Here is a 23099-nt window from a genome sequence, read left to right on the forward strand (position 1 = left end):
CAATAGCAAAATGATTTGTGATAGGTAAAGAAATGTTTTTAGTGAGATACAAAAATGAAGAAACCTCTGGTAGTAAATGGTTATAAATACAATGTAGACGCTGTTTTTATCAACCTCAAGGATAAATAACAAAAAGTAGTTTTGATAAATGTGTGCTTTGTGTGCTGACTATATTTTGGAGGTATTCTGACAGGTCAGTTGGATTCATTAACAACTTTCACATTCACTGTGAGACTGTGAGCTGAGTGGAAACACTGGCCGTCACTGGCACCTAGTGGACATCGGCATCTACGGCCTCACTTATTACTCAACGTCTGGGACGACCTCTCATAACCTGCCCTCGCTGAGGTCACATCTGCACCTTCAGCTGGAGCTTCGGACAAAACGTTGCACTGCAAAAAGCCACAGGGGGTGTTTCTTCCTAACGGTCAACATTATGTGTCTGTCAGCTCAAACATGGAGCCCTGCTTTCACCTTATTGCATCTGTGAGTGCTTGAAAGCTGAAGTTAAAGGGAAAGTTCAGTTTTTTACAACCTGGACCTTATTTCTGGCATTTTTTATGGTTGTATACTCACCCAGAAAAGTTTGGTGTCATTTGGAGTCCTTCGGAAGATATTAGGAGTTTTGTGCGAGCCGCTTCTCCATATAATGGTAGTGAACGGGGCACAGCGGGACACAGATGATGCAGCGTCTAAATAACACATTACTGCCGCGAAACTCGTTCATTTCTTTTATGAATCACTAGATCTGCTTCTGGGCATCTTCCCGGACCTGTTGTCTACATCCGGGGCTGTGTGTGTAACAAAGAAATCAGTTTGTAAACAAGACCTCTGACCTGCATAACGTCATCTCTGTGCGCGCATCCCGGGTACTGCTAGACTTTGCTAACGTATACTCTGGCTCAAAACGGTAAGGACGTCCATCATACTCAAAGTCGTCGTCCACAACCTCAGAATTTGACAAATATTCAGACATGTTTCAAATAACTAACAGTAAACTAACAGTAGCGAACTCCAGCTGTACACAGAGCTGTGTCTGGGATGCAGACACAATAATCCAAAATATAATATTTTCGGCCATTCTTTCAGGCAAATAACTGCCATCTGTACTTCGTTTGATATAACAGCTGATTTATTTAGTACTTGTTTAGTATTTGTTTATTCTTGTAAACTGACCAACTGATGATACAATAATGTTTTTGAGGTTGATTAATGTTTTTAACGGTATCTTGATCTTATGACAACCTCTTCATCTCAGAAAAATGTCCACAATAAATTAAGCTTATTAAATTGGTAAGCACAACTTCAGCTTGCCTGGTTTCCTGAACTCTATTTTCAGCCCTAAATCTGAAAACGTTGGGGTTATGTGTGAATAAACAAAATGAACACAGAAGATCTTAAATACACTTTAAAAAGTGTAAGAAAGCCTGAGTTTTATTGGGGAACAAAGACGGGCAGAGGATCTTCTCACTGTCAACAAATGTGAGGAAAAATTCGACCAAACATTGAAATACTCTAAATACTAGAAAGATTGGAGGAGATTTCTCATTTTACAGTTTTACAGATATCCAAGATGGACACTTTAGATCCTTCAGAGGTTACAGAATCAAGAAGTTTCACTTGAATGAAGCTGAAAAATGAATGAAGCGCTACAACAGAGAGCTACATCCACATTTGCTCCTGAAACTACAAAAAAGAAGCCTTACATTAACCTGGTCCAGACGCAGGGCTGACGTCTCTGGGCTCTGAGACGTCTGGGATTGATCATCACACCGTGGAAGTATGCACAGGGTAAAACAGTTCAGGTTTGTTTTTTAACCATCACCCACTATGTGCTCCACAACAAAGATGAAATGGATCACCTAGAATATTCCTAGCAACAAGTCCAGTAGCAGGCGCTGTGCAGATGTGGGTTGCACCAGTGCCCTTAGCAAAGGATAATTACACGCCTGATGGCAGAACTAATTTAAAGAAATGTTGGGGTTTTAGAGCAACATAGGCTTCCTTTATGACGACATCTTCTTTCCTGGGTCATTTATTAGGTTTTCAACAAAGAAATAAAATAAACTACATTCCTCACACATTGTAAATTCATGGCTAATGAAGAACAGAGAACAGGGACTGGTCGGACCTCACCCAAGGATGTAGAGTAATAAAAAATAAGAATGAAATAAAACATTCAAAATGCAGTAACTAAGCCACTGAAACGCTTCATTGCTTGGCATACTGATTGTCAGAGTGAATGTTCAATGATGTGAAAAGGACTGACAATTTTACAAAATGCTACGAGGTTTAGTGTTCCAAGTGTTTCAAGTTTAGATTGTCTGCAAAGAAATAAAAGTACAAGCGAATCACAGCCGTCATGGCATTTGTTTTTTGTCTGCGTTTTCCAGCCTGTCCCGACCCCTAGGACTGTCGTTGTTGCACTACCCCAAGTCTACACCAAAAGATGTTTAAATGATCAGTTAAGTTCTTTGTGTCCATTTTTCACCTTTCACTTTACTTTTTGCCTTCGCAGTGCTCTGGTGAGCCAAACGTTTCATGAAAAGGTCTCCACTGCTGCCATCTAATGGTCAGCAATGACATGCTCCCGTGAGCAGGAAATTAATTAACAGTGTAAATGACTGAGGTTGGGGAGAGGCTGGTCAAAGATGACGACAATTCACCTGATACACCTTATCCTTTTTTTTTCTTTGTTTTTTTTTTCTTTTGGTTTATCCTGGTACCTTAAAACGTTGTAATTCACTCATACCTTTTGGCTACCATCCTCAAATTAAAAAAGAAAGAACGAGAGTTTTCTTTTTGCTTAAATAATAACCAGGAACGTGTTTGTCTCCCTCCCTCCGAGCACAGCTCAGCTGACTTCATCATTATCGTTGTGGGTTTTTGTTCAACACTAACGAATAATCAACCCATTGTTCATTGTGTAATACATGTGTGTAAAAATGTTTTAAATAAAATTGACAATAACATCAGGACAATGTCTATAATTCTGAATAAAAGCAGAAACGTTAACCTCTCAAATAGCTTTTATTTCATGTTTCTTTAGAGACTGAAAAATAAACGTTTCAATTAACAGCAAGTTTTCCAGAAATCTTTCAAGTTTAGAGACTTTTTTTTTTTCGAATTTTTTATTTATTTGGAATTTAACTTTAGTTTGTAATGGGTTCAACTTTATAAGCTGGAATGGATGGATAATCAAACAGTGGGAGAAATATTCTACCCACCTTTATCTGTCTCTATAATTAACAGCTGATGGAGCCATATTTGCTGTGAATGTCAATATCTAAATATAAAACTGATAAATGATATAAAACAAAAAACAGTTAATTGACATTTTAATTGAAATTCTGTTCATTTAGCTCCAAGCTTTTTATTGTATAAGGAATAATCAAATCCAGAGACTTTATCCTACAACAAAAAAAGAAGTTCTGACAAGCAAATGTTTGCAGTATAGATCCACACATCCATGTCACACTGTTATATTCACTTTTTTCCAGAAGCAAACATCCCAAGGAGCACTGTGCAAACGATAATATTGAAATGGAAGGAGTATCAGACCACTGCAAATCTACCAAGACCTGGCCGTCCCTCTACACTTTCAGCTCATACAAGGAGAAGACTGATCAGAGATGCAGCCAAGAGGCCCATGATCACTCTGGATGAACTGCAGAGGTCAGAGGTCAGAGGTCACCTGCAGCTGAGGTGGGAGACTCTGTCCATACGACAACAATCAGTCGTATACTGCACAATTCTGGCCTTTATGGAAGAGTGGCAAGAAGAAAGCCATTTCTTAAAGATATCCATATGAAGTGTCGTTTAAAGTTTGCCACAAGCCACCTGGGAGACACACCAAACATGTGGAAGAAGGTGCTCTGGTCAAAATCAAACTTTTTGGCAACAAGACATAATGTTTGGCGTAAAAGCAACACAGCTCATCACCCTCAACACACCATCCCCACTGTCAAACATGGTGGTGGCAGCATCGTGGTTTGGGCCTGCTTTTCTTCAGCAGGGACAGGGAAGATGGTTCAAATTGATGGGAAGATGGATGGAGCCAAATACAGGACCCTTCTGGAAGAAAACCTGATGGAGTCTGCAAAAGACCTGAGACTGGGACGGAGATTTGTCTTCCAAGAAGACAATGATCCAAAACATAAAGCAAAATCTACAATGGAATGGTTCACAAAAAAACATATCCAGGTGTTAGAATGGCCAAGTCAAAGTCCAGACCTGAATCCAATCGAGAATTTGTGGAAAGAACTGAAAACTGCTGTTCACAAACACTCTCCATCCAACCTCACTGAGCTCGAGCTGTTTTGCAAGGAGGAATGGGCAAAAAATTCAGTCTCTCGATGTGCAAAACTGATAGAGACAAACCCCAAGCGACTTACAGCTGTAATCGCAGCAAAAGTATTAACTTAAGGGGGCTGAATAATTTTGCACGCCCAATTTTTCAGTTTTTTATTTGTTAAAAAAGTTTGAAATATCCAATAAATTTTGTTCCACTTCATGATTGTGTCCCACTTGTTGTTGATTCTTCACAAAAAATTACAGTTTTACATCTTTATGTTTGAAGCCTGAAATGTGGCAAAAGGTCACAAAGTTAAAGGGGGCCAAATACTTTCGCAAGGCTCTGTGTCTTCAGGATCTCATATTCAGCTTAAATTAAGTTTTAAAGACGAAATAAGCGGGTGTTTATGTCTTACAGCTGGTCATTATATAAGATAAAAATGGAATAATGTGAAAAGGAAACACTTTCAGTTATTTGATTTTATATATCAGGGCAATATAAAATGAATCTTGTCCTCACCAGTTCTTGAACTTATGCAAATACAATCATAAAAGAACAACAGTACATGATATACTACACGGTTATATTATTTATTACAGTAAACAAAAGCTAAGCCTAAACGCAGAAGCAGAGAGTAAAAACTAAGTACACCCTCTCTGTTTCCATATGAATTAAGAGAATAAGTTGCAGCCACATATTGCTAATCAAATGTGGTTGATTAAATGATAATCAGAAAAACCTACACTACAGCATTTATAATGAAATGCCAATGAGGAAAGACACCAACAATCATCTTAGAAAAAGAGTTGTTGCTGCTCTTCAATCTCAGAAGGATTATAAAGACATTTCCAAACTGTTCCAGCCCCCTTATTCTCCAGTGAGAAGAACTATGTGCAGACCATACAATGCCAGGAGAAACTGCAAAAATCCCAAGAGCTACAGTCATGTGCAAAAAATGTCTATCTCTTCTATTAATCAGATTTTTTTCCCTTTGTGTGTGTGTGTGTGTGTGTGTGTGTGTGTGTGTGTGTGTGTGTGTGTGTGTGTGTGTGTGTGTGTGTGTGTGTGTGTGTGTGTGTGTGTGTGAAGCCTCAAGAAGAACAACATATAGCTTTTTCACAGTAAAATAACCGTACTTATTCTTTTTCAAAAGGCAGAAAGGAAAAAATAATTCAGGCAATACTAAGTACCCCGTTCAAGCTTCCACAGGATCTATGAGGCATACAGTAGTTGCAACCAGGTGATTCTGTGATGAACTGATCAACAGCAGGTGTGTAGATCTCTGTAAACACATTTTTGACATTTTGTTCGTCAGGAGCAATCAGATTTGTGTTAGCACAATGCCAAAGGGGAAAGACATAAGCAACTGTTGCTGCAAATTGATATGGAAAGGGTTATCAAAAAAAAAAAAAAATCATTTTAGTCCATCAATCCAAAGTGCAAAATATTATTCACAAGTGGATAACTTTCAAGAAAGTTGCCAATTTTCTCAAGAGTTTACGGCCAAGCAAGTTCACTTCAAGGTCATGTTGTGCAATGCTCAGAGTACTTGGTGAGGAAAAAAAAGGAACACTTTAACAGTTTACTTAGTATGGGAAATTTTAAAGTTAATGACAGCACAGAGTTGCAGATGCAGACTTTCTGTGGGTCTTCACCTGCTCTCTCCGTTTTATAAGTTCTGTTGTTTTATTGTTGTGGTTTCAGGATTCATGCTTCTTTGATTTTGTATTTGAAAGTTTTTTGGAGGGTTTCTTATTCTTTGGCTACTGCTCTGTGTTCAAATCCATCTCTCCCTGTCTGCCTCCTCCTCCTAGTGTCTTTCTAGATTATTGTCTCTTGTGTCTCATTGTCTTCCGCGACTGTCATGTATATTCTGTCCTTTCCTTCTTTCCTTCCCTGCTGCTCCGTCATCGTGTTTCCTTGTGCCCGTATTTCTTCATTCTTTTGCTGATTTGCTTCTTCTCCATCCCTCCCACCCATTAGTGTTGTGGATTTTTCTCCTGCATATGGATCCTACTGTTGCAGTCCTGATAAGTCAGCGTGACTGAAAAGAGTCCAAGGCTTTAGTGGAGATGTCTGGCAAATAAAAACAGAGGCTCGGTTTGTGGCCACAGGACCTGGCACCTTGCACTCATTAATTTGCTGATGAACTCTTCTGTAAAACAAAAGCACTGTAGCTTCAGGTGTGGGGCCATCTGTTCGACAGCTGAAGCCTGGATGAAAATATGTATTGCAACAGAAAAAAACGATCCGGAGCACACAAGCAAATCTGCAGCAGAACAACTGATAAAACACAGGACGAAGGCGTTGAAATGACCCTGTCAAAGTTCACACCTCGACCTGACTGAAAAGATGTGGTGAGCCCTTCGGAGATGTGTTTGTGAATGGATGCCAGCAGACCTCAATGAACTTAAACAAGGCTGTAAAAAGGGGAGGTTAAAATTCCTCCTCAGTGATGTGAAAGAAAAGGCAGATAACGTCATGCAGAAAATGATAACGCCAAGTTGTTGCTGCTGATGGTGGCTCTCTAACTTACTGGATCCTGTTAATTTTGTACACATTGGTAGAGTTATATGATTCATCTGAGGTTGCACTTGTCTGATGTTAAGACATTAGCCCTTGAAATGTAAATGTCTAGATTCGAAAGAGGTTGTTCTTTCTTTTTCAAATGACAGTTATGTGGACAGATGAAGGAATGTTGGAATGTAATCTGTTGATTACAGCCTAAAACCCGTTGGACTGCAGCAGACGCGTGGATCAAAACACTAATATAAAGTCAGTGCTTTGAAGGAAGAACAGGGATCATACGGATGTGGAACATGAAGGGATCAGCTGGAAAGAAATGAGATTTCTATCCTCCCCTCAGTGACAGCACTTTGTTCACATCACAGTTTTGGGCAGCCGTCCAACAAAACAATTAGCAAGTATGGGAATCCCAGCCCTGCTCTCAAACAAACCCCTCCCTCCCTTCTCTATCTCTCCTCCTCTCCCGGCTCTCATGCAGCTGGCCCCGGGAGAGAGGCGGCCAAGTTTATTTTCTCCACGGTGGTCCCTTTGGGGTGGCGGTGAGGGCCCTGCCACACTGCCGCTGATGTATTAGGTGAGGATCCTTTATGAGCCGTCGCTGGGACTCTTTTATTGCAAAAACACTCTGTCTTGTTGTTGCTGTTGCTGGCTAATTGGCGCTGTCCTTTCTGCGTGCACAAAGAGGGTTAACAAGTGCATAATTAAAGTCAGAGAGGCATATCTCTGCAGGCAGGCAGACAGAGTCTAAATGACAAATGAAGAAATAATAAAGTATCAGTGATAACAAAGATCGTTACAGCGAGTGAGAAAATATGTGGGTGCTTATTGTGCTTAGAGCTGGAAAAAAAAACTCATGTTCAGCTGAAATGTCACAGAAAATTAAAAGCGATCCAAATCAAACAGGAAAAATCACTAAAATATCTTTTGACCTTTTTCTTTTACCCACGGGAGATCCTTTTCAGATGTTCTTTAAGGATAAAGTAATCTCAGTCTAAATAACCAATTCAAGGAAAAGTCCTAAATGTTTTACTGGAAATTAATTATTATTGGGAATGCAGGCCTGTTCATACTAGCATACATCACCTACACATATATCCGATTGTAGATGGTAAACAGTGTGGAAAAATGATATTTAAATGCAACATAAAATAGTATTTATACCTATTTTAATAAGTCTTTCTTAAAATGGTTAAGGCTGTTGGAGAAAGAGAGACTCCCTGTGAGAAACCGATAAAAACAGACAAAGGGGGAAGAAAGTTAAGGGATTACGTATTTAAAAAAAAAAAAAAAACTAAGTTGATGTATGCGGTCACTTCTTTTACAGCATCCTTCTTTGAGAAAAAGCGAGAGAGAGAGGCCGTGTGTCAGACCGCATAAATAACTGTCGGCATGATGTAAACACAACGGTCATAACCCGGGCAAATGGAAACAACGGGTCTGTGTGGGTCTGCCGCTCACTGCACTGCTTCCCTACCATGGTACTTCTGCTCTGACCTCTGCTCCGCCCCTCACTTCTGATTGGCTGGACCAAAGCAGTCCGTCCAATCAAGACATGGATGTGAGTGCGCTGCGACGTTTGGCAAGCCACAGCTAATGAAAATCCTGTAGCTAATAACACAGCTCAGCTGTAGTAGCAAATATCTTATGAAAATGTCAGTTTTACAAATGTTGCAATGTCTCAAAGGAACAAAAAGGACAATATTTAAGTTACTCATTTGGAATTTAGCTGTCATTGAAATTATTCAACTATATTTGACTTGTTTAAATTACACGAACCCCAAATATATTTGTGGCCCCGAAGAATCTTCGCAGCCAAACGTTTGTTTATATAACTGGAACTAGTTTGCTGTTATCTTTCACAAACAACACAGAGTGACTTATCTGCACTCACGCTTTGTTGGTGCTCAGGTTCTGGTGTCCTGAAGGAGAGGGCTGATAACAGAGGTTACCGGGTCAAAGCATGGCCCGCACAGGAAAATAAGTGTTATAAAAAGTTCAATTTAAAAAAAGCATTCAGTACACAGGGTATAAAAGTCATACAAATATATTTTATATACATGCAACCTGTACAGCAAGTTGAGAGATTGGACAGTTGTAATGTTCATGTGCATATCCATCCATCGAGAAGCAGTCGCAAACAGGCCTGCAGGGGTAAAATGCAAAAATTGCAACTGCATGCTACAAAAAGCAGTTTAAAGAACAAAGATTATCTTTGAACCAGCAAAGACAGCATGTGAGAAAAATGTATTTAAATAAAATTATTTTTTTTTCCCATTACAGGAACGAAGGAGAGAGGATGAACTCGCTCCATTATTCCCACTCAAAGTCTGCAGAGATGAGACCTGCATGTCAGTCAAAAGCATTTTTCTTATTCGGAAAATCCTTGAAAATGTATATATATATATACAAAAGTGTCCACTCCTTTGCATCAGGACGCTGTTGTTCCGCACAACCGGGTCGTGTTCAGCATCTCCTTCAATTCGTTCTCCGGTTTCCCTGCAACCATGAAAGGCCACGTCTGCAGAGCAAAATAAGATCGATTAAGATATTATCGTACAATCAAGTAAATCCAAGTCTAACAAAATTGTTCTTCATAAAAAAACACCATACGCAAATGTTGTTAAGCCTGTAGCTTATTTTACCTGTAATTATACAATAATCTTATTAACATTTATAACATGTTGGGTCGACCTAACTGCAACACATTCAGTACCTTACAATGAGATATTATATAAGGTATTGATTATTTTAGTATTTCATTTTTTTTGGTCCAATTTTCAAATATTTTTGTTTGTTTCAGTGTGAAAAATAGGCTACTTAAAAAAATTACGAGATGATGGCCTCACTGAAACATTATTTTATTCTCATGATATTTATTCATGGCCTTAAAATATTACCGTTGCAGAAAATTTGATGCAAATAACCAATTAATATGAGGGCTATCGACATTATTTCTAAACTTTCAACTTTTGCAACTTTTGACCAGTTTCTGTAAAGGAGTTTGTTTTTTCGTTTTTTTCCCCCCATCCTTCCCACCACGTGTCTGACAAGATTATCACTCGCAGCAGCATCAGAGGCCTTTTGCAGGCCAGATTAAAATAGTAATAATTGTAGCTGGTGATATTAAAGAAATTAAATTCCAAAAGACATTGCACCTATTTCCACAAATACCTGCAACATTAACAATATGAAACATCTGCAGCCAAGCACTCCTTCAAAAACAGCCTTCCAGCCGCCTCTCACCAGGTTGACGGGGTGGATAAATCCGTTCTCGTATTTGTCATTGGCCAGAATCTGCCGGAGATGCGCGATGTAGCTGGACGCCAGGCGCAGCGTGTCCAGCTTGGAGAGCTTGGTGTCCGACGGTACCCAGGGCAGGGACGTCTTCAGCCGGGAGAAGGCTTTGGACAGGACGCGCATCCTGGCTCTCTCCCGTGCGTTGGCGGCGTTTCTCTGCACCTGCTTGCCCTCCTGCGGCGCGCCGCCGCGGGACGCGCCGCCGCGGGACGCGCTCTTGCGCTTCTTCCCCGGCGCGTCTCTCCGGTCCTCGCCGGCACCGGCGTCCTCGCAGTTGGAGCTCTCCTCCTCCTCCGTGCTGTCGTTGGAGTCTTTACCGAACTTGAGGATGCCGTCCAGAAGCTCGTCGTCGACGTCGCTCAGAGACCCGGTGGACATGGTGACCCGTGTGCGTCTGCGGCCTGGCGGCTTCAAAACATTGAATTTTTTTTTAGGATGGACAGAAGTGGACCGGGGTGGGCAGAAAGCACGCCTGGATGTTCATGAACGACTAACCGAGCGTGAAAGAGTGGAAAGGAAGAGTTTTTTATCTTCATGAGCAAGGAGGGCGTTACCCCATGCTGGGAGGAGACAGAGGTGCTGATGATCCGACTTGCTTCTATAAAGTCACCCCGTTTTGTGAGTTACTCTCACAAGATACTGGATATATGATTTAATCTAACAAAAGAGCAATTTTTGAATTTATTTATGCGATAAAAACTCCTTATATTACATATACTATACAGTACCAGAAAAAAGACCCAATTGAGGTCTGAAGGCTTGAACACGTGTTATATATGTGTATACACACACACACATATATATATATATATATATATATATATATATATATATATATATATATATATATATATATATATATATATATATATATATATATATATATATATATATATATATATATATATATATATATATATATATACATACACATATGTAGAGAGAGAGACCATACATACTGTATATGCATGCATGTTTATGGACTGTGGGAGGAAACCGGAGTGAGACTGTTGTTGTGAATCCATCAAGGGCCATTGGGTAAAAAAAAAAAAAAAGTAAAGCTGATAAAAATCCATGTACACGGTTTATTAAATTGTGCTCTCAGTTTTTGCAATCCGTGTTCGCAGATTTCTCATGGACATCACTTGAAACGCACGTGCAGTGACGTGCAGTCAGGGGAGGCAGGTGAGGCCGTGCCTTGACCGTCATCAGGGAAAGAAAAAATGTAAAATGTTATATTTATCCAGTGATTTGCACTATAAAGTTATTTTCCATCCAACTTCACCACTTTTAGAGTATTTTCCCCCACTGCACTTACCTCGCCTGGCCCACACCTGCGAGGTCATCGCAGTGGATTCATTATCATATGTAAACTTAATGGAGTCCTCCTTTAATCAGCACACTTGGCAGCAGGACGACTGTATAGACATGTTAGACTGAGAAAAGGTTAAATTAACGTTACCTGCTTTTGCCATGAAAATGTACATGTCTGATCTCAGTGTAACATATCTATACAGCTGTGAAGTGTGCTGATTGAAAGATGACACTGCATTAAGTTAACATATGACAGCGGATCCACTGCACTTACCTGGCAGGTGTGGGCCAGGCATCTCAAGTGATGTCCATGAGCAGTCTGCACGCACAGATTGCAAAATTGAGAGTGCAATTTAGTCAAATGTGCACTCAGATTTTTATCAGCGTTATTTGTTTTTAACCCACTGGCCCTTGCCGGGTTCTGTAGAATCCAAAGTTGTCCACATGACTTTTGAGCACATCTCACCAGAGTAAAGTGCAAGGACAAGGGGGTGTCACTTCTCAAATGGCAAACTGGCGCCTTGGCCCCCTCTGATGAAATGGATACCCAGGACCCACAATCCTCTGTTTGGCCTTCCACATCATTCCACACTGATGCTCTATGCACCGGCCAACTCAAGGCCTTATCAAAAAAAAAGAAAAAAGACAAAAGGAACGATTAAGAGAATACAATTTATGGCACATAGCTTTGGATTCACTGTTCCATTGTTTTTTTTTTTTACTAATCATGGGTCAAATGTGGCACCGAAGATCTTTCTCACTGGGATGCAGGATTGTGTTTGGATGGTGTCTGAGGATATTTAAGTGTGAACCTGGCCCCCTTGGCCTCCACAGCTGAGGACTGCGAGGATAAGAGGTGTCTCCAGGGATTTGACCTTTTGCCCCTTTCCTTCCGGTGTTGCGGCACATCCAAACAGGCTTTATCTAATTTATCTCTTAGGAACACACAATGAATTACTCGTTTTTTTTCTTTGAGCTGCATGTTTTTAAGTGGATACGTCTTTAAAAGGACAGAAAAGACTTCAACTCAGTGAAGTCAACACATTTTGTAAAGAAATTCACGTGGACAACAAAATGAGTACGGTAAGCCAATTCTAGACAAAGCATAGAAGAGGGACAGTGGGAAAGAAAAGAGGGCAAGGAGACAACTTTATTTTCTGGGTGGGCTGAATATCAAAGCACTTAGTGGAAAAGTAATAATAGAGTCTGTTAGATTGATGATCACCTTTGAGATACAGGGATCCACCAGAGAGAAGCAGGGAGAGGGAGATGAACCAAAATAGCTCATGAAAAAGACTCGAGCAGCTCTTTTTCATTTCCCCTGTGCTCCAATAAAACATGATGTAATACAACCTTAATAGTGTTTTGTACACAGAATGGCTTTATTTTCATGTGGTAAAGATAAAGAAAAGTCAGCAGTGGAACCTAATAAAAGAGATACAAGTCTGAACACTTATAACTCTTTTGAGAGGGTATTTTCCACGACTTCCTTTCATGTGAATGATAAAGTGAGCGTTTTTCCCTCCCAAATCCTCGGTCACACTTAGAGTGACACAAGGCAACAGGTGAAGACGGGGGGGAGTGAGAAAAAAAGAGGGGACCCCGGCAGTCATGGAGGGACATGCTGCTAATTAGCCGGTTTGGGGCCAAAGGTTAGGCTGGTTGTGTGATGTCACCATGAAGGGAAGGGTTCCAGATGTCGTTCACGGGGGCACAAAGGGGGATGCCTGATGCCCCCAGGCGTTATTATTTCTCCCTCTCACGGACATATTTACATTCATACGCAGATGCACCTCAGTTATATGCTTACAGAAAGATGACATTAAGAAAAATGACAAAGAACTGCTTTCTGTCGTTTGAAATTCCGTTCAGACTGTTCAAATGCAGAGAAAAGTGATCATACAAATTCTAAGAACAGTAAATCCATTTTAGATGCTCCAGCAAGCATGTTATGTTTTTAAATAATGGGCTTGCACCATGAATATCGCTACCCTGTTGAAAAAGTGGGAAACAATTTTGTTCTTTTGTATCTTTAGTTACTTTCTTTGACTGATTATGTAATTTTCTGAAGCTAATGCTTCTGCAAAAATTATCTTTATCATAATCTGACTCAAATAGTTTGAATTTCAAAAGACCACCAATGAAAAGTGTCTGGATCTTTGATTTGAAAAGCTGCATCACCATCCTACTTTTGAAGGCAAATTCTGTTAGTTTGATAAAAGGGTAAATGCTGTTTTCTTCTCTCTGGGTTATTGTGCTTCCAGTAACCCAGTCTGACAGCCCCCATCGCCCAGTTTAGCATAGTTGCTGAAGGTGGATTGCTACATCCAAGTGCAAGTGAGAAAAAACAGAGAAAAAACACTTCCAAAACAACTCTAAAAATGTTCTCTTTTTCAGTATGTCTACATGCACTAACAGGCTCAGCTTCTTCTTCACCACGGCAGACAGATGTAGAGTCAGTACGTTTACATGCACTAACGTCGAAATGTTGCCTTAATCCGACTGATATTGAATTTTTAAAAGCCATGTATACACCTTGGTCGGGCTGTAGTTGAACCAAACTGAAGCTCTTGAGATTGATCTGTTAGTGCCAGATAATGAGGTCCTAATTCGAGTTATTCCGACTGCCCCTGGACTCCCCCTTCCGGAAGTGACGACAACGTGAAAGCCAGAATAACAACACAGTAGGAGAAGAAGAAGACAAACAACAAAGAGCTAACCGGAAAAAATGGCGACATCCTTAGCCTACTCAATAATCAATAAATTCGGAAACTCCAGTTTGATCCTTAGCTAGATTGTTGTCAATGACGTGATTTAGATTTGCATGTAACCACACTGATTTACTTTTTCTCATCTCATTTCAATGTAAAAATGAGTTGCAATAATGTTAAAAACAGATGCATATATTTTGGGGGCTGTATTTACCCCGAATACCTGTTGCAACTTTCGTCAACCGGGTGAATGGTCGGTGGCTAGCGGCTTATGTGTCTGCTGCTAACCATGTCTGCCTTTGTGATTGTGCAATTGTCCGATGTTCACGATTACTTCAAGGCAAAACCATCCAGGGCCCAATCATTTCAACTCAGAATAAACCAAGGACAAACAAACAGGTTTTGGAAGCTGAGCTGTAAATTATGCGTTGGCTAGCCGACGCTGACTCATCAAACTCTGCGGTTCACTGTAACCCGGCAACAGTGCTGCTCTATAACTGCTGAGTTATATGAATCTGTTTAATAGGAGCACTTCCCTTTGGGGATTGATAAAATATTTTGAATTGAATTGAAATATAAATAAACAAGTGTACAAGAAAGATAGCCAATGCTGGAGGAGCACAACGTAAAATGCACCAATGACAGGTGAGGGCATAATGACCGAACTACCATATAAACAACTACAGATAGGTGTGCAGCTTCTTAAATTAGGCACATATCACGGGGAGCTTATAAAAATAACTTCCTGTAATTTAATGCACCTCTCATGCTGGTTTGTTGGTTTCAGGATTTTAGTTACATCATACATCTACAAACATTGGGGTCTCTTTTATGCTTTTTTTTTTCTTTATCACAAGTGGGCTGTAGCAGACAGTATCTGCAGAAATTCAGATACACAGTTCAGTTTTTTCAGCCTTAAAGACTATTGACATCAAACTTTGAGTCCTAAAGAAGCAAATCTAAGAGCAGTCCCGAGTCCAGCGATAGCAGTCTTACTGGGACTGGGCCTCTTATCTTACTGGGACTGTCTGCACTAAAGGAACCCTACTTGAAACTACTGTCTCTGCCACTGGCGAGTCAAGAGTTGTCTCCAGTGATTCATTTTGATCCGTGTGCGATTGTTTTTGAAAGGGGAGAGTAACTAAATCGTTTTTGTAAAACATGCTCTTTTATTTTGGTTAAAATGCAAACACACTAGGGGACAATTCATTTTAGAGTGGAACAACTGATTAATGCGAGAAAAAGACACCGTGGTATGAAACAAAATATAGCTTATTTACTAGAAAAACATTCCACATGTATTTTTGGTCACTGAGAAAGAAATGAAAAACAAAAGTTAAAATTCAAGGACAGAAATTAATTGGTTGGTAGCCATGAAAGCCAGAAGCGAACTGAAACTCTGAAGAGAGGCTTAGACTGAGAAAAACATCATCCATCTATGTCTAAACACTCCAGTTCCCTGTCCTTTATCACAGTTATACTCCCCCAACATGCACTCACGCACATACGCACAAATTGCTTTTCACCTCAGTTCAAGTACCCTAAAAAAAGATAGAAAAATCAAAGCAAAATAACCAAAAGAGAGGTTGCAGAGAGTGCAGAGGCGCAACGGGGAGTGGAAAAAGCCAGAGTTAAAGGATGTGGCGGACAAACTGAGCAATAAGAGAGAATAATTAACATGTTGACAGGAATGGAAATATCACATTATGTTTCAAAACGACTGCAGTCCTTTGATATTCGGTGACAGGAACATCCGGGGAAAGCGAAAGAGATTCTCTAGAATAAGACAGATATTCTGTCACAGTGTAGGTTAATGACCTTCGAAGTCTTGTCCTTGCAGTGTGAGGGAGCTGGACTGCAATGATCTCTGGAATGTGAGCACACATGCACACTTATCTGTACAAGTGTATGCATCTGTGGTAAATGTACTGGGTTTCATAAAGTGGTGTGACTGATGGTGTATGTGTGGAACGTATGCAAAGAAAATGTATGATATTTACGTGTTTGGCAGGAACTGTGGCTAAATGTTCATGTCCATCAACTCATACACAATCCAGACCAGAATGCCATTTTTCCACTAATACCTGTTCTCAAACCCAATAGCTGAACCAGATATTTCTGAAAATGATGCGGATATGTTAGCTTAACATATATCATCAGTTTGGTGAAAATAAAATCTGTCTACATGTCAGCAAACACGACAAACATAATGTGCATAAATGCCCATGTCTACTTGTTAACTTCTGTGGATTTCAATAGGTGGATGTCCGGCTTGCTAATATTGCATCAACATGGGAGTTGAAAACTTGAGTTTGGGCTCTCTTGAATGCCACCAATTCAGTTCAGTTCAATAGCGCCAAATCCTGACAAATGTCATCTCAAGCCACTTCAACAATACTGTTTAAGCCATTCCAAATTAGTCCAATTGATACAAATTAATAAAATAACAATAATATACCATCAAACCATCAAAGGCAAGTTAATGGGCCGTCTTGTTAAAGTGTCCAACTTTGACTAACAGCCTCAAACTCAACAGTTGCTCCCTCATGCAGCAGCAAGAATAGCCTGGTCATCCAGTCAAGGAACCTTTGCCCCCAGACAACTCCAGGACCCTCCCAGGTTGACTTACCAAAACTTTGGAACAACCTGCCTCAGCAAATAAAACAGGCCTCCTCTCTGTCTGTTTTTAAATCTCTTCTTAAAACCCACCTTTTCTCCTTGGCTTTTAACACCTAGCAAGACAGTTGTGCTTATTTTATCCTTTTTAGTATTTTATTCTTTTATCTTCTATTTTATCCTTTTTATTGACTTAACTTATCATTATTGTTTTATTTATGTGCCCTGTGTCATATGGTGTGTTGTCTTTTATTTGCCTGTCCAGCACTTTGGACCATGTTGGTGTTTTTAAAGTGCTTTATAAATAAAGTTGTATTGTATTGTATTGTACCAGACTACTAACCAACAGTCAGTGCGGTTACATGCACATCTAGATAGATCAAGCTATTGGCAACAATCTAGCTATGGATTAAATTGTTTCCGAGAAATCCAAGTATAAATGCGCAAGAAGACAATCGATTATTGAGTGAATGCGTTCGACTCCGTGACGGTCGGTATCGCCACATGCATTTTCGCGTTGGAATTCTACCGATACAATTAGTAAACAAGCACGAAGGAGGACAACAACATGCGAAAAAATGGACGCTAATAATGCAGCAGCTCTGTAAATTTCGTACATACTAATCCTGAATATGTTGCAGGTAGGATGCACACAAAGCCTCCCTCTTCTTCTTCTGCAACCGTGTTGTTGTGATGCCGTGACTGTTATTATTCCCGCTCCTGCGGCTTGTCCGGGGGCAGTCACTAGCTCGGCTACGCATGGGTTGCGTATACATGCTGGAATAACTCGAATTAGGACCCATTTTTGACACTGATAGCTCGATCTCAAGACCTTCAGTTCGGTTCGACTACAGCCCGACTAAGGTGTATACATGGCTTTCAAAGATTCAATATCAGTCGGATTAAGGCAACAATTCAACTTTCTGTTAGTGCATGTAAATGTACTGAGTTAGATGAGCCTGGGATGGCTAGACAACCAAAGGACTGCAAGCTCTGGCAGGGTTCAGTCAGAGCTCTGTCACGACTGGCTTCAGATCTGAAAATCTTTGTTTGAAATGTTTCAGGAGAAACACCTGAAATAAGTGGTAATGGATTTAATCACAATGAATTCAACCTAATGTCAGTTATCCTTATTGATTAACATGAGCTAAACCAAGTTAAAAATAGCTTATTTGTCTGTACTGAGGTAGGTTGGAATACTTTAACCAGCTGCCATGAGTAACCAGAGTTGGATGAAGTCAGCTCGTACCAAAACGATGGAAACCGCAGCTCTAAAAAATTCAAACCCCTTTCAGAAAAACTAGCCAACATCACAGAGAGTTTGTCCATTTCATTTCATGCACTCTATGCAGCATTCTCATAGATAATGTTACTTTTACTTTTTTGGACAAACAGAGCAACTTACCTGCTGTACTTCTTGCCAAACTGGAGTGGTTCAGAAGGTTCAAAAACAGAAAGTGGAGAGAAGAAAAAAGAGTACAGCCCATGAAATCATTCTACATCACTCTACATAGACAATATCAAGGAGTCATAATCTAATAAAATGTCACAAATAAAAGGGATGCACGATGAATATGCAACAGAATGTCGCAGCGTCAGTCAACCTCTGGTAATTATCCACCATCTTTTTGACTTAATGAATTCACAGTCATTGATGATTCATGGAACTGAAGCACAATCTATTGATTTACAATCCTTGATACAGTTCTCTTCTTTTTTTTTTGAGTACAAGAACATGACAACATTACCAGCAGGACGTGTTTTACTTTTAAGATGAGGTAAAGTCCACTTAGGGTTGAAGAAGAGAGGAAGAAGGCAGTGTCTGTTCTTGAACTGACACCATAAAAAAAACTTCATATCTTGATGCACACACGAAAGAAACTTCCAACTGAAAGTCATTTATAATCAAGTCAGTTGTCATAAAATAAATAAGTTATACTAATAATTCTGTCTCCATAAAAGCAAAGCAACCTCTTGTGCATCTTCCCCAACCTGATCTCACAAAAATCCGTGAAATGCCCACGACCTCTCACCACTATTTTCCGTGGCACCAACACGGAAATGGTATAATTCCGTGTGAGCACCACGGATATTGTACCTATGCGAAGTCAATGGGCTCTGTTGTCGTGATATATACACAGATTATTATTATATTATTATTATTATTATTATTATGTATATATTATTCTCTATTATAGGGGCTAAGTTATGAGTTTTTGACACGCAAGCTACTGTTTGTTACTGTCAGTTTGTAAAAGCGTGTTTTTAACGCTGTTTTAAAAGTGTTTTAATGGTGTTTTTTTTTTTTTATACACATGTGTTTATTGATTTTCTTTTAAATCAAAACAAAACAGTATTGCACATAGACAGTTGCACATAAAATTAAGCGAAAACCCCACCCTCCCCCCTCCCAAAGGCAAATCAGAAAAAAAAAACAAACAAACAAACAGGGAACGACATTACTTGTTTGAAATATCAGATAGATGATGCAGAGGTTACATCAATATTTCCAAATGAATATATCTCCTTCAAGTTTCTAAAAATTCTCCAAGATCACAGTTCTCCAAGAACGAAAGAAAGGGATTCCAGATCTCATGGAATTTGGCTGATTTCTTTTTCATCGTGTACGTCAGTTTTTCAAGGACAAGGCATGTTGATAACTCCTTCAGCCAGCGACCAATCGTAGGGCTCTTAACATCCTTCCAACATAGAGAGATCAAGCGTCTAGCTTGTACAAGACATAAGTCAGTCATTTTCCTCTCTTTGTTGTTCAGCAGACAGTCTTCCGGATACAAATTGAGAATGCATAGTTCAGGGCAATCAGGGACTGGATTTAAGGTCATTTGAGAAATGCATTTTACAACTTCATTCCAGAACTTATGTATCTCAGGGCAACCCCAAAAGCAGTGAAATAAAGTACCTTTTTCCACATTGCATTTGACACAGACATCAAGAATATTAGGATTCATCCTATTCAGTCTCTCCGGAGTGATATAGGTCCTCATAATCCAATTGTACTGAATCAGATTCAGGTGAGTATTTATTGTAAGACGATGAACTCCTGAGCAAATCTTTTTCCAGGCCTCATCTGAGATATCTTTCTGCATGTCATTCACCCATTGAGTTCTCTTATGCTCAGTAGAATCTTTATGGTTTTCTGCTAGTATAGTATAGAAAAGGGATATTTGACCTTTGCCATTGCAGTTATTCACAGCTACATTTTCTAATATGGATAGAGGAGGTTGTGTAACAGAATGTGTTTTAGCATAAATGAAGCTCCTTAACTGTAAATATTTAAAGAAGTGGGTCCGGGAGATACCATATTCATTTACAAGTTCCTCAAATGACATTAATTTGTTCTCCTTGTATAGGTCCAGGATTTTATAAATTCCCTTTGTTGTCCATATTTTAAAGCCTTGGTCTTTTTTACCAGGGGAGAAGCTATCATTCCCCCATATTGGTGAAAAACCAGAAAGTGAAGAAGATTCACCCAAAAATGATTGTACACTATGCCAGACATTAATTGTGTTTCTCACAAAGGGGTTATCGGTGAGTCTTTTTAGTTTTTTGACAGGTGCAGAATATAAGTAAGTGTCAAGTCGCAGGCCTTTGGTACAGAAACTTTCAATTTGTACCCATGGTAAGTAAGGCTCAGCTGAGAACCAGTACATTGCAGCCCTAAGTTGAGCAGCCCAAAAGTACCACTGTAAATTGGGTAATTGTAATCCTCCTCTCTCATATGGCAAATAAAGAAGTGAAAGTCGCAACCTTGACCTTCTGTTATTCCAAATAAATGTTGTAAATATTTGCTTCACTTTCGAAAAGAACTGTGGCGGTGGAGGTAAAGGGATAGTTTGAAATAAATATAAAAACTTTGGCAGTATACTCATCTTGATTACATTTATACGTCCTATAAGGGAGATTGGCATAGATGACCAATTGTTTATGGATTCGGTTACTGTAGAGATCATGGGTTCATAATTACAGGGTACTAAGTCTTTGATGTCTGGGGTAATGGTGATACCAAGATATTTGAATCCGTTCACTGCATTGTTGAAGGGGTGATTTATCACTGGATTTAATCGTTCCTGCTTATTCAGAAACATGATAGAGGATTTTGTTTCATTTATTTTAAAGCCTGAAAATGTTCCAAATGTGTCAATTAAGTTGCACAGATTAAAAATTGAATTTTTTAGGTCAGTTAACAGCAAAAGAGTGTCATCAGCATACATTATGATACGATGCTCTGTTTCTGACACTTTGATGCCTGAAATTGAGGGGTGTGATCTTACCGCTATTGCAAACGGTTCCATTGCTAAAACAAATAACATTGGCGAGAGAGGGCATCCCTGACGGGTACCTCTTGAAAGTCTGAAAGGGGATGATATTAAATGGTTGGTGGAAACCTCTGCCAACGGGTCAGTATAAAGTATCTTGATCCATTTTCGGAAGTAATCACCAAAACCAAAGCGCAACAGCACATCAAATAAATAGCTCCACTCCACTCTGTCAAATGCTTTTTCAGCATCCAAAGACAGGATAGCAGTGTCAAGGGCCCCCTCACTTGCATGTATTACATTCAACACCCTTCTGGTATTATGGAAAGCCTGACGGTTTTTAACAAAACCATTCTGATCTAGACTGATCACTGATGGGAGCACTGGTTCTAATCTTCTAGCTATCACCTTAGCAATAATCTTGGCATCGGTGTTGAGTAACGAAATGGGTCTATATGATGTGCAGTTGGTAGGTGACTTATTAGGTTTCAGTATAAGTGTTATTAGTGCATTTCTCAGGGAGTCTGGGAGACAGCCTTGTTGAAACGCCTCTTCATACATTGCTAAGAGAGGTTTGATTAATTTGTCTTTAAATATCTTATAGATATCAACTGGCAGTCCATCGGGACCTGCAGTTTTACCTCCCCTCATATTGGTAATAGCATCATTAATTTCTGAGGCAACTAGTTTCTCATCCATATGTGCTTTCATATCATCATCTATGGAAGGAATACGGATACTGTCTAGGAACTCAGTCTGTGTTCCCAATCTCCCCGCGGACTCAGATGTATACAATGTTTTGTAATAAGAGGTAAAAATGTTGTTAATTTCCTGAGGGTCCGTTGTTGTTGTTCCGCTTCCTGTTTGAATTGCAGTAATTGCCCTGTCTGCATTCAGTTTTTTAATTCGCCAGGCTAACAATCTCCCTGATTTTTCACCCTGATCATAATAACTCTGTTTTAGCCGAATTATACTATTTTCAACTTTTGATGTGGACAATTCTTCATATTGGGCTTTAAGAGACATTAATTCTTGTTTATTTTTTGTGGAGTCATCCAAAACTGCTTCTCTCTCCAGTTGTCTAATTTTGTGTTCTAACTCCTTCATTTTCAGCTTGAGTTTGTTTGTTTTTGAGCTAGTATATGATATAATCATGCCTCTGATATACGCCTTAAAGGCCTCCCATCTGATGGTGGCAGAGGTCTCATCTGTATTTGTGATAAAAAACGACTCAATTTGCGCCTCTAGGAAAAGCAGGAAATTTGAATCGGACAACCATCTGGGATGAAATTTCCATCTATGAGTGGCTTTAACTAGGCCCGGTGTTTTACATACAAGTGACGTAGGAGAGTGGTCTGATAATAGTATACAATCATAATTACAGTCTACCACAGAGGAAAACATAGAATTGGGAATGAGGAAATAGTCTATACGAGAGTATGAGTTAAAACGTGCCGAGTAACAGGAAAATTCTAATTTACCAGGGTTAAGTCTCCTCCAGGGGTCACATAGGCCCAAATCATTTACATATTGTAACAGTTTCTTTCTACTCTGAATGTGAGAAGAGTCCACCCCAGATGAACGGTCTAATTTAGGATCCAAAGTACAGTTGAAATCGCCTGCTATAAGAGCTTTTCCTGGGAGAGAGGCTATCAACAAAAACAAATTTTCAAAGAATTTAGGGTTGTCATCGTTTGGGGCATAAATGTTTATCATATTTATCTTTTCATTTATTAATGTACCCTGGACAATAAGATATCTACCCCCTGTATCACGAATTACATTGTTCACTTCAAAAGGTACAGATCTGTGAATCAGGATCATCACTCCACGGGTGTGTGATAAGTGAGAGGCTGATATCACCTGCCCTGACCATCTCCTTTTTACCTTTATTACTTCATCTGACAATAGATGCGTTTCTTGGAGATATACAATTGATGATTTTAATTGTTTAAGCCTGTTGATTACTTGCTTCATTTTTACCATTTTAACCATGCCTCTAACATTCCAGGATGTAAACTTTAAATTTGCATTAGAAGCCATATCTACTATATTCAAATATGA

The 23099-nt window shown here is 39.5% G+C and overlaps 1 protein-coding gene across 1 annotated transcript; it reads right to left on the reverse strand.

Moving 5' to 3' along the window:
• Window positions 1-7969: 7969 nt before the first annotated feature.
• tcf21 (transcription factor 21) lies at window positions 7970-10630 on the reverse strand. The gene is made up of 2 exons (XM_061746847.1): window positions 10064-10630; window positions 7970-9338 (listed from the first exon to the last, which is right to left on the reverse strand). Exons 1-2 carry the CDS (start codon window positions 10493-10495, stop codon window positions 9249-9251), a joined length of 522 nt encoding a protein of 173 aa, XP_061602831.1. The 5' UTR covers window positions 10496-10630; the 3' UTR covers window positions 7970-9248.
• Window positions 10631-23099: the final 12469 nt, after the last annotated feature.

Source organism: Cololabis saira, chromosome 18 (assembly GCF_033807715.1).
Source record: "Cololabis saira isolate AMF1-May2022 chromosome 18, fColSai1.1, whole genome shotgun sequence".
Taxonomy (NCBI): domain Eukaryota; kingdom Metazoa; phylum Chordata; class Actinopteri; order Beloniformes; family Belonidae; genus Cololabis; species Cololabis saira.